This window comes from Gorilla gorilla, chromosome 5 (assembly GCF_029281585.2).
Source record: "Gorilla gorilla gorilla isolate KB3781 chromosome 5, NHGRI_mGorGor1-v2.1_pri, whole genome shotgun sequence".
NCBI lineage: Eukaryota > Metazoa > Chordata > Mammalia > Primates > Hominidae > Gorilla > Gorilla gorilla.
In genome coordinates this window covers 45,590,108-45,603,167 of record NC_073229.2, presented here as the reverse complement: position 1 = coordinate 45,603,167, position 13,060 = coordinate 45,590,108, and the positions used below count along the sequence as shown (strand labels likewise).

The following is a 13,060-nucleotide window of genomic DNA, read 5'->3' as shown; positions in this document are numbered from 1 at the left end:
ATCTGCAATGTATGAGAGTTCAAGTTATTCCATATTTTCACCACCACTTGGTATTGTCAGCCTTTGTATTTTTAGCCATTATGTTTACTGAGATCTTATTGTACTTAGAATTTGTATTTTTTTTAAAAAGTACTGAATTGAGTACCTTTTCATATGTTTATCAGCCACTTGGATTTCTTTTTGCAAAAGTTCTAATTTTTGGCCCATTTAAAACATTTTTGCTATTTTTCTTTTTTATTTATGCTGGAGTTCTTTACAGGTTCTAAATATGAGTCACTTAAAAATTAGATGTATGTATGATAAGTATTTTCTCTAGTACTCAGTGGCTTGCCCTTTGATGTTCTCAGCAGTGCCTTTGATTACAGAAAGTTTTAAATTTTGATGCATTCTAACTTACCATTTTCCCCCATATATTGTTAGTATCTTTTGTGTCCTGTTTAAGAAATCTTTGTCTATATTCTCTTTTCCAAGCTTGTGGTAGATTGTGTCATTGCACACATAATCCTCCCAATAATAGAAAGAATGTATTCTTTCTTTCCCCTTGAATATGGTCTGGCTAGCCTTAGTGACTCACTTGATTGACAGAATATAGTGAAAGTTACATGCTGGAATTATGGAGGCTTGGTCATAGGAAGCCTTCAAGATTCTGCCATGGTTTCTTGGAAGGAACACTCATGCTAGAGGAAACCAGACATCATGTTAGAAGTCTAACTCCCCTGAGACCACCATGGTGGAGAAAGAGTTGTCCCAGTAAGCACCCAGCTGTTCTAAGCATCTCAGATCAAGCATCAGACGTAAGTGAAAGATAATCTTGGATGTTTTACTCCCAAAAGATGCTATGTGGAGAAGAAACGAAGCCCCAGACATTTGGCCCCAGATAAGCTGTAACAGCCATTTTTAGCCTTTCAAGCTATCTTAGCTGAGGCCCCAGATATCATGGAGCAGAAATGAGACATCTTTATTGTGTCATGTCCAAATTCCTAACTCATGCAATCATAACATAATAAATAGTTGCAATTGTTTCACCTCTAGAATTCGAGGTGATTTGTTATGCAGTAATGAATAATAAGAACAAAACTTCGTAGATTTCTCTTTCACATTTAGTTTTATGACTCATATCAATTTATTTTTTGTGAATAGTGTGAGGTAGGATTTTCTTCCCCTACATGGATATTCAGTCACACCAGCTCCATTTATTCAAAAAAATTTTCTTTTTCCATTAAAATGCTTTAGTAACATTTTCAAGAAATGGAGTGAGTATTTATGTTTAAATCTATTGATGGAGTTTATTCTGTTCCATTAACTTATTTTGTTTTATTCTGTTCCATTAACTTTTTCTTCTGAAAAATTTTGGCTCTTTAATCTGTTGCATTTTCATGTAAATATTGAAATCATTTTGTTAATTTCTATAAAAAATCTTTCTTGGATTTAGACTGGGATGCTATCAATAGGTCATTTTTGGAAAAAATGTATATCTTAAATGCAGAACTTCTAAAAAAAATATGTTATATCTCTACATTTATTTAAATTATCTTTAATTTTCTTATACATATTTGTTAGTTTTCAATGTAGAAATTTTTCACATCTTTCATTGCATATCAAACCACCATTTCATTACTAAGAAAAATACACCCCATGAAAAGATCATAGTGCATAAATGAGAACTTCAGCTGCAGTGTTTCAGGATTAGACAACTTGACTATCAGGTATTTTAATCAAATATAAAATTAGCACCATCTGGACTGATCATTTGCAATGATTTTGAAGTTAGCTTTGAGCTCAATGTGTTGATTAGACCTCTAAGTCAGAAAATTTTATAAAGATATTGTTTGTTTACAGTATTAAAGGGTTTCTGCTCCAATTTGGTCAGGAATTTGGATAGCATATCTAAATAGATAGGTAATCAGTTCCTTCATGCCAGAGGTTTTCCTTCATCTGTGACTGACCATTATTTTTTTGAGAGTGGAGTACTAATATGATGATGGGATAATGGGACATGTGTTGTGTGGACAGGACTTGCGACTTGTTGGGTTTTGCTGGAGATGGTTCTGGCTTGCCATTCTCTTCAGAGATCCGTAACCATCAGTGTCAATAGGCCTTTTGGTGGGCAGGGTATGGACAATTTACTCAAAGAAGAACCTTTCAAAGACTCTCGTGGGATTCATAAACAAGTCTGATAGTGGTCTCAAACCAGTGGGAGAACATGGATTAGGGGAGTCTCACAATTCAATATCTAGACTCTCATCCATTCCCTCATTTTCAGTGGATTACTCAACTGGGCTGAGCTTGGGATTTCAGAGTCTGATTTCCTTTTTGTTCAACCTCACAGTGGAGAAGACTACATTTTTGCCAAAGTTTGGGGAGAATGATCACTTGGCTGGTGGAGTGAGGGGAGAAATGGGTGTTTATTTGTGTCTTACACAGACTTTCAAAATAATCTCTCCTGAGACTTACTTGCACCCTCACATTCAGAAATCGCTAAAGCCTCACAATCCAACAACTATCAAAGGTTATACAAAATAAACCAGCTTGCTTGTGTTCTTCCACTTTCCCCACTCTCCAGCTGGGTTATTTTCAGCTTAATTGGATCCATTAACCTGGTTTCCAGCTTCCCAAAAAGTTGCTGCTTGTGTCTCTCTTCTATGTAAAGGTGTAAAGCCTTAGACTAATACAAATAATGTTATTTTAAAAATATGTCATGAACACACGTGAACCCACCATCTGACAAGAGATTCTGAATGTTGGTAGTAACTTATATCTGCACGTAGGGTTCTTACCTTTCCATATCCCTGTTCTCTTTCACTGGAAAAAATGACTACCCTAAATTTTATGTTTATCATTCCCTTGTATTTAGTTTTATGACACATATTGGTAATCCTAAAAGTACATGGTTTAGTTCTATTTGTTTTTAACTTATAAACAGGCTAGTATATTACTTGTATCTTCTGAGAATTACTTTTTTTCTTAATATTGCTACTAGATTCATTCATATTAGTGTGTATAAGTGAAGTTCATTCATGTTGACCATTGTATGGGATTCCTCTTAAATATACCACATTTATTTATTAATATTAAAATATCAAGAATGTTATACATCAATCAATGATACATTTGTATCATATCAAAAGATTGTGCTTAATGAAATTCTATGCACTTAATAAAAGAAATAGAATTTTGAGAAAGAAGTTGTCAAAGTTCGAGTACAGGATAGGTGATTAAAGTTTGGAAAGTTTTTCTATCATTTTCTTGCCACTAAATTAAATAGTATGGCAATGTGTGCACGTAGGATTTGAAGTATGGCCTATAATTATCTACCCTTATCAATTCAGATTCATACAGTTACTAAAGCAGTAGGATCACTTTTCAGTTTAAGAAGGAAACACCAGCAGTCCGTGGATCATTCTCTCACCCTCCCAACTCCCTCTGCTGCTGGGAAAAAGGGGCTGCCTGGAACCATAAACTACAGCAATATATATATGCCATACTCCTGAAGATATTTAATGTGGTCTTGGGAGGAGATATAACAGAATTATTTAGTCAAAAAAGGAGAACAATCAAGAACCTGACAATCAAGAACACAATGAACTATGATGAAGGTAACCCAAGGGAGGCAACAAAGGTACTGGTGCTATGCTATCTTCAATAAGAAAGGTATTTCTGCAGTCGTCACAATGACTAATTGAGGGAACTGAGTAGCAGGGAGTCTTATTAAGACTCCACAACCCAGGAGGTAACCAAACGGTCATGTCATATTTGTGTTATTTGCTTGAAGATGTCACCTAGGATCCAAATTCCTGGAAGTCACCTCCCTGAGCCAAACAAACAAGTGCCCTTGGCCCCAAGGCTCATCTCCAGTGGTGCTGCATGTAGAGTGGATTATTAGTGGCATCACCTTTAATGCTGGTTACTCTATTCTCTGTTGAACCTGAGGGAAAATGAAGGTAGGGCCTATTGTGTCTCTCTTACAGGACTCATAGATCTGCTGTTTCCATCCCTCTCAAAGAGCTGATATCATACTAATAAAAGTGTAGTATGAGTTTTCAGAAGCCCAAAATATGCAGTTCTTCAAACAAAGGAAATACTTATTATTCCCCAAATAATTCAAGAGGTTTTTATGGTTCAAGTGTTACTAATGACTAATTTTGTTTGATTGTATTCCTTCTACTAACAGAGAACCAGTTTTTCTGAAAGTATCATATTGTAATATGATCATGTCAGAATGTTTGCTATCACCCAGAATTTATCATAGCTAGGCTCACAGAAGTTTTATGTTGAGATTTAAAACAGGAAAATTAAATTGTCATTCCTAATAATACCAATGAAGTTTATAGACTTAAGTATAGATTGAAAGTTGAAGCAACTTAACAATGCAGGTGAATATTTCTGGAACCATTTAGGGCAATTTAACCATTTGTTTAAAGTTGCAATGACTTAAGGAGAAAGAGTAAAAATCTGGGAGTTATTCCTGTTCAGTTGGAGGAAGCTGGTTGTTTCCTTAGTCTAATGATACATTCTGATAGGTGAGGCTGAGCAGTAGTACAACCAGGGTGACAGTGGGTGTGCAGTCATCCCTCCTGCCATTCCCAATTCCCACCTCAGGGGAGCCTGCCTCAATAGCTACCTGTTCTCAATCACATTTGCTTTCAGACACCTACACAGATTGTCGTGTCTTTTTACAGTTAAAGAAAATTTTTACATTGATGGCAATATAGTATTAATTACTATAAAAATAACCCCATGAAATTTATATAATAATTCAGATTTTGCAGCTAAAGAACTCAGGAATGAGAGAAATTAGGTAGCTTGGGGAAAGATGTAAATTTAAATATGGCAGAGCTGGGATCCAACTCTAATGTTCAGTAACTAAAATATCTCTGCTCTTTCTTCTTCCACTCTTTTTTGAAATAAAATACATATTGTTGAAGACCAGAAAGGAAAAAGGAGGATGTTTTCTAAAACCTAGGGCTAAATCTAAATGTAAACAATAATTATATCCACTGTAAAAAATTAATGACAAAAGTCTATCCACAGGAGAAAAGGTTTTTTTAAATTTCTGGGTCATTTTATAATTTCATGAAAACCAGTAGGCCGGGCGTGGTGGTTCACGCCGGTAATCCCATCACTTTGAGAGGCTGAGGCTGGCGGATCGTCCAAGCTCAGAAGTTCGAGACCAGCCTGGGCAACATGGTGAAACCCCATCTCTACCAAAAAATACAAAAATTAGTTGGGCGTAGTGGCATGCACCTGTAGTCCCAGCTACTAAGAAGGCTGTGGTGGGAGAATCACTTGAGCCCGGGAGGCGGAGGTTACAGTGAGCTGAAATCATGCCATTGCACTCCAGCCTGGGCTACAGGAGTGAAATCCTGTCTCGAAAAATAATAATAATTTCATGAAAACCTGCATCTACCCTATGGAAAGATTATAACCTACAAATGAAGTATTGAGCTGGAGTGTTTAAGAATTAGTTTGATCACACATGTTTGAATTAACTAAGAGTTAACACCATCTGGACAGATCATTTTCAGTGATATGAAAGTAGTTTTGACCACAACATGTTGATTATACCTCTAACTCTGATTATACCTCTAAGTCAATTTTATAAAGATAAAATCTTGATAGTATTTGTTCTTAGTTTTAAAGAGCGTCTGCCTCAATATGCCCCAATGTATCCAAATAAATAGGTAATCACTCCCTTAATGCAATTAATTTGGTCAGTCTAAAAAGAATTAGAGCCAGAGGTAACTTTTTATGTGGGACTCAAAATCCTACCAGTGTTACACATTACAAATATTTATGATTTGCAGACATAACACATTCATTGGCAAGTAAGTGCAATAAATTTACAAGTTATTTTGCCAAAATATGTCAAGTAACATTTTATTCACTTGCACAAAAATAAATATATCATCTGTGCAATAGGAATATCTGACTGAAAATTTCAAAAATAATTTAACTTTTTTTAGGTTTCTTAGGCAAGCATATGTTTGATGTCACAGAATAATTAAATTTCCTCATTGTATTATTCCATGATAATCTTTACATGGGCTCTTTAGATAATATTTTTGAAGAATGTTCCCATAGTCTTATAACATAGAGGTATATATAGCAGAGACACTAGCTGAGGGCATTACAAATATAGTCAAGATAGATTTTTGTTTTTCAGAGAACCAATCAATTCTGGAATTTTAGAAACAGTTACTATACAAGGTGAAACAGAATTTTTTATTTTTCTTCATAATCATGAAGAAGAAGATATTGGCACTTTTAACAAGAAACCAGAAGAAAGAAGCTACTTTTTATACTTAAAAAGTAAATATTTCCTGGGCGCCATCGCTCACTCCTGTAATCTCAACACTTTGGGAGGCTGAGGCAGGCAGATTGCTTGAGCCCAGGAGTTTGAGACCAGCCTGGGCAACATGGTGAGACCCCATCTCTACAAAATATAGAAAAATTAGCTGTGCATAGTGGGGCACACCTGTAGTCCCAGCTACCAGGGAGGCTGAGGTGGGAGGATCACTTGAGCCCCAGTAAGTTGAGGCTGCAGTGAGCTGGATTGTGCCACTGCACTCCAGCCTGGGTGACAAAGTGAGACTGTCTCAAAAAAAGTAAATATTATTTAAATGTTCTTATCAGTTATAATTGTGATATTTATTTTTACACAGAGTGAATGTGAACAGCTATGTCTTTGTGGAGGTTTGTGAGCCATCCTCTCTTCTCAAGCTGATAACTATTATTTTTAATAAGTCTCATAATGATGAGTGATATTCTCACATTTTGGATTTATTCATTTTAGTGACTATTTCCACAAAAATGATCTCCTCTTACAATAAAATACTCTAGTAGAAAGAGGTTTGAATTAGTTTATCCTTTTAAAAAAACTACTAAAGATACTAAGAACTTCTGAGATCCAACAGAAGGATTTCTTTGGCAATGCAGTACAGATGCAGTAGATAGTTCTGTTGTGAAAAATTCTGAACACATTTACAGGGAGTATATATACCACGAATAAAAGGTAGATCTAATAGGATCAACAATCTACAAAATTTATTTTAGAACTGATACATGGCACTCATTCCATATTCATATTTCTTCTGTTACACCTTTACAAATTATTTTAGTTGGATTTTAGGCCTCGAATAGCAAAACATTTTTTTTTATTCTCAGTCTTGAGAATACTCCCAATATGTTATTTCAAGACAAATACTCTGTAAAACACTGAATATGAAAAATGAACATGGCTTTTTAAGATATTAAATTACTATTGATGTCTTCTGAAACAAATACAAAAAGCAGAGAAGTAGAAGCTGTTTGGAAATCACCAAATCTATAACATGTATTATGGGGGTTTATACATTTATCACAAGAATAGAAATTCTAGATGTCCCCTAACTTAAATCTCTGTAGCTTTAAAAAATGGTATATGCAACTCTGCACCAGAGACAAAAGTAAGTTCATTTAAAGCATTTTTTCCACCTGCTCATTGCAGTACCTTCATTAAAAGTAATTTCTATTTTCGGTGTAAAATTTGGTATTATGTAAATATAATCACTCCCACTGGCCTTCATAACTTTCCAGCACATCTATGAATTGCAAACATATATGTTCCCACTTATATTTACAGAAGCTTTTTTAAAAAATATTTTTGCTGGTTTTAATGTTTAACAATGGGAAATGGGTAACAAATAGGGAATAATGAACTTGAGACTATAAGGAAATTGCATGAGAGAAAACCATTTTAATGAGGGGAGAAATATCCTTCTTATGCCAATCCAAAGAGGATTGGATGCACTGTTGTCACATGCATGCCAACGCTGCACTGTTGTTGTAGACACAGCTGGGGGTGCATAATGACCATATAGCACAAAGGTTTTGCAGACTGCAGCATAGCGGGGATTTTAGCAGTAATTTTATATCTATATGAGAGCCAATTCACCTTTCTTCTGGAAATGAGAATGCTGCACTGTTGTTGTCATCAGATATTTCTATCGCACAGATGATATATTTATTTTTGTGCAAGTGAATAAAATGTTACTTGACATATTTTGGCAAAATAACTTGTAAATTTATTGCACTTACTTGCCAATGAATGTGTTATGTCTGCAAATCATAAATATTTGTAATGTGTAACACTGGTAGGATTTTGAGTCCCACATAAAAAGTTACCTCTGGCCCTAATTCTTTTTAGACTGACCAAATTAATTGCATTAAGGGAGTGATTACCTATTTATTTGGATACATTGGGGCATATTGAGGCAGACACTCTTTAAAACTAAGAACAAATACTATCAAGATTTTATCTTTATAAAATTGACTTAGAGGTATAATCAGAGTTAGAGGTATAATCAACATGTTGTGGCCAAAACTAACTTTCATATCACTGGAAATGATCTGTCCAGATGGTGTTAACTCTTAGTTAATTCAAACATGTGTGATCAAACTAATTCTTAACTAATTCTCAAACTAATTCTTAAACACTAATTCTTAGACTGTGGCAGAATTCATCACAATTTCTCTTGAGTTTATAATGCATATTTAAGAAAGAAAGGTTTTTATTCCAAAAATATGGGTATGACTTTTGATACCCATGGTAAGAAATTCCTTAATGACTATTTTTTTCTCTTATTGTAGAGTTTACATTGAATTAAGAAAGAAAAGTATAAAACTTTTGACAATAGCTTTAAACTGAGACATTATATTGTTATAGATTTATTTGTAATTTTGAAGAACAGAGACAGAATTAGATAGTGGCATCAATTAAAAAAGAAGAAGTAATTTATGGAAGAAATAATTAATCAGTTAAAATTAATAATCACCCCAAGCTACTATTGATCACTTATTATCTGCAAGGCACTTTGATATCAACTTAATACCTGGAATGATGCTAAGAGAGATTAAGAAAATAAACAGCCCTACCATCAAGGAACTTACAATCTAGTAGGAGACATGAGAAATACATAAGTATAATATGGAGTAGAAAACCCGTCATTTCAGTGTATAAAAATGCCATATGTTAAAAGGAGAGCTAGAACATTTTTAAATCAAAGATTCTCAGACAATTTTATAAGTATGTTGCATTGAGCTGACCACCAAAACATGGAAAAGATTTGGATGGGGAGTTTGCATGGGGCAATGTGGAAATGGCTGATATTAATAAGTGGTGAGAATTCTCTCAGAGAGTCTATTAGCATATCCCTCATGCTTGAAGGATTGTACAAACTGATGAAACAAACAGCCTGGGGCTGATTATTGAGTGATCTATGCACCAACACTCTATAACAAAGACAATATTATTCAGTGGTTAACAGCAAAGGTTCAGGCATCATATACACCATTTTCAAATCCCACTTATTCTCTGTGTGACCCAGGTTAATTAAGAGGCTTGAGACTATATACTTAGTGTTGTAACATGAATAAGATACAGGATTTAACTTACAGGGAAAAATTTATGCTTCAATGAAAAATTACGCATTGTCCAGATTCTAGAGGACATCCCTTTGAACAATCTGATTCTGATTCTGTGGCAGATATTTTACAATTTTGTAAATTATTAACTGATAGCAATGTAAAATAATTCTTGTCTATGACATACAAATTCAGTCCTGTTGGATAGAGATTGAATTTACTTCCCTCTCCCACAGTGGAAGAAGCAAGTTTAGCCTCTATTTGCACATGCATTTCCACATTGATTTACTCCTTATAAATTTGTGCTTCTTTGACTTTTTTTGAACCAGTTATTACATCTGTGTGGGTCCCTCATTGATTGAGTTGAATAAAAATCTTTAACACATTTATTTTATATCTATATGAGAGTCATTTCACATTTCTTCTGGGACTTAATTCTTTTTACTAAATATTATTAGGCTAAGACTTATTCATATCAAGTGTAGCTATGGTTGATTCATATTGATTTTGGATATACTTCAGTGTATGTATTCATACTTTAAAAATCCAAGAATGTTTGATACATTGGCTAGATTTCTTATAAGCACAAAATAAATGTATTTGGAAAAGATATTTTGCCTAAGACTTCACAACTTATCATACTTCTCCGGTTCATTATTGCCTCCCCAAAACCTTCTTCAGTGCTCCTTTCACCTCCTTATTCCTTAAAGTATAGATGAGCAGATTCAACATAGGAGTCACCAGGTTGTAGAAGAGAGTGAGAAACTTGCCTTGGTCTTGAGAAGAGCTGTTTCCTGGCTGCATATACATATAGATGATGCTCCCATAAAACAGGGAGACCACTGTGAGGTGAGAGCTACAGGTATTGAAGGCCTTCCATTGCCTGGCAGCTGACTTGATGCTTAGCACAGCTGCAGCAATGTAGCCGTAGGAGACAAGAATAAGAGTGAAGGGCAGTAGGACAATGAGAACGGCCAGCATTTCCACTGCACGAACATCCAAACAAGCCATCTTGATCAGTGCTGGCATTTCACAGAGGAAATGGTTAACTCGGCGGCGGCCACTTCTGGAGAGGGTCATTGTTAGTGGTGACATGACAATGGCATTGACCAGTCCACTCCCCCAGGCTGCAGCCATCAGTCCTAGACACAGCTGGAGGTGCATAATGACCAGATAGCGCAACGGTTTGCAGACTGCAGCATAGCTGTCATAGGCCATGACAGCCAGAAGAATGCACTTAATTCCCCTGACAGAAAGGAAAGAGAAAAGCTGGACAACACAGCCAGCACAGCTAATAGTCTTGTCAGGGCCCCAGAGGTTTACCAGCATTTGTGGGATGCAACTAGTACTGAAGCAGAGATCTAGAAAGGAAAGATTTGCCAGAAAGAAGTACACTGGGGTATGAAGTTGAGAGTCTAATATACACACAAGGATTATGGTTGAATTTCCCAGCACAGCCACTGAATACAGAATAAAATTTACTGTAAAGAGCACCATCTCCAGCTTGGGACGATCAGAGAAGCCCACCAAGATAAAACCATACGCTGAGCTGTCATTGGATTTTTCCATTGCCTTCCTTTCACATCATCTGTATAGCTAGTAGGGACAAAATGAAGAATATTTAATCTGCAATATCTGAATACCATTGAATGTCAGGATTTGGGGGGGACATATAACTATCAAGCCTAACAACCCATTCAATAATTGTAGCATATCTTCTGCCCAGCTAGCTATATAAGCTGTTTATCATTTGTTCAAACACATAAGGCAAAGTGTTTCATTGTTGGGAAATTCTTATTTATAATCCTCTTTTTATTAAGTAGACATTTTCTCCCTATGATGCACAAGACAAACTATTTTAAATTTATTGAATACACATCAATCTAATACCTCTTCATATTACATCATTAACTGTTTTTTTGTTTGTTTGTTTGTTTTTGAGACAGGGTCTTGCTCTGTCGCCCAGGCTGGTGTGCAATGATACAACCTCAGCTCACTGCAACCTCTGCCTCTCAGGTTCAAACAATCCTCCCACCTCAGCCTCCTGAGTAGCTGGGACTACAGGCGCACACCACCATGCCCGGCTAATTTTGTTCATGTTTTTGTAGAGATAAGATCTCACTATCTTGCCCAGGCTGGTGTCAAACTCCTGGCCTCAAGTGATTCTCTTGCCTTGGCCTCCCAAAGTGCTGAACCGAATGGATGTCGGCCAGACGTGAGCCACTGCACCTGGCCAATATCCATTAACCTATTATAGGCATTTACTACGTCTTGACTAAATTTTCTGTAGTCTAAGACATTCACTTTCCTTCAACTCTTCTTATAAACAAGGTTAGCAAATGTATTATCACCTAATAGCTGTCTTCTACATGCCCTCAATGTTGACAATGACCTGAAAATGTGACACCATGGCTGAGCTCACTACTTGCATTTTTGAAAAACACAAGACACAGGGAAATTACTGCCCACCATGAGCTGAACTATTATGATCTAATTACTGTGGCATAAATATGCATCTACTTTACAGTGTTAATGTTATCTTTTCACTCAGGTTATAACTGTATCTACTAAATATCACAGTTCTTTATTCCTGTGAAATACTTACTGTCAACTTGGATCTCTACAATTCATGTCTTTGTAAGCAAGAGAATTTTGCAACCAAGATTGCCAAAGTCAGGGAGCATATTCTGTCCATTAATAAAATGGCAATTTTGAATATATTTTATCTTCAGTTAGCCTTTTGCAAATGTTAAAAAACAATGTGATTAGCTTACAGAGGAGAGGTGCATGGCAATAGGGACGAGTAGAGACAAAGGGAAGGAGAATGTGGTAAATAAAAAGGAATTTAAAAAGCATCATTTAAAAACATAAATTTAAAAAATGACCCTAACATGGCTAAGAAGAATAAAGTCAGATCGATTCATAAAGATACACACTCATAACTGGGTTAAAGGATACTAGGATAAAAGTGAAATAACAGAGAAAAGGAGAAGTGTGAAAATAGCAGAACAGCAGGTACAATATGGGTGTGAAATATACCTCGCACTACAATGCAATCTACAGAATTAAGGGCTGCTTCTAATTAGTATATTCAATTAGGAAATGAGAAAAAATAAATACAGAGTAGGACTTAAATTTTTATCACAGATATTTTGATTTTCAAATGAAAAACTTGTCTTTGGTGAAAACGTCTTGACATTGGCATTCTTATAGTAAATTTATTTTCCATAGTCAAATACTGTATACCAAAGTAAAAGAAAAATTTCCCTATTTTCTCTGGTCATTTAGGCTTACCTGGTTTCAACTTTCCCAAAATATACAGGAAGAAGAAATGTTCATGTTATTTCCTCTGGCTTGGATTGTTATCTAGGATTTTGTGGAAGATTATGTGGTTAATAGAAATAGAAAGTAACAGTATGATTATGATACGAATGCACCAGAAATCATATAGAAGTGATTACAATGATCTCAACTTGTCAAGAAACAAGGTGACAAGCCCCAAACTCTCTTCTCTGCATTAGATTCTAGTTTTTTTCTGAAGATAAAAGAGGAACAAAGCCACGTGATTCCTTTTCTTACAATTTGATGTAAGTGAGAGTAATGATGTTGCACTACTTCAGAAAAAGGTAAAATGGAGTAATTGCAATGGGGTAATTAA

The 13,060-nt window shown here is 35.4% G+C and overlaps 1 protein-coding gene across 1 annotated transcript; it reads right to left on the bottom strand.

Moving 5' to 3' along the window:
• Nucleotides 1-10,056: 10,056 nt before the first annotated feature.
• On the bottom strand, nt 10,057-10,971 carry LOC101132193 (putative olfactory receptor 2W6). Its single transcript, XM_004043482.4, has one exon. The coding sequence runs from the start codon at nt 10,969-10,971 to the stop codon at nt 10,057-10,059; it is 915 nt and encodes a 304-aa protein (XP_004043530.4).
• Nucleotides 10,972-13,060: the final 2,089 nt, after the last annotated feature.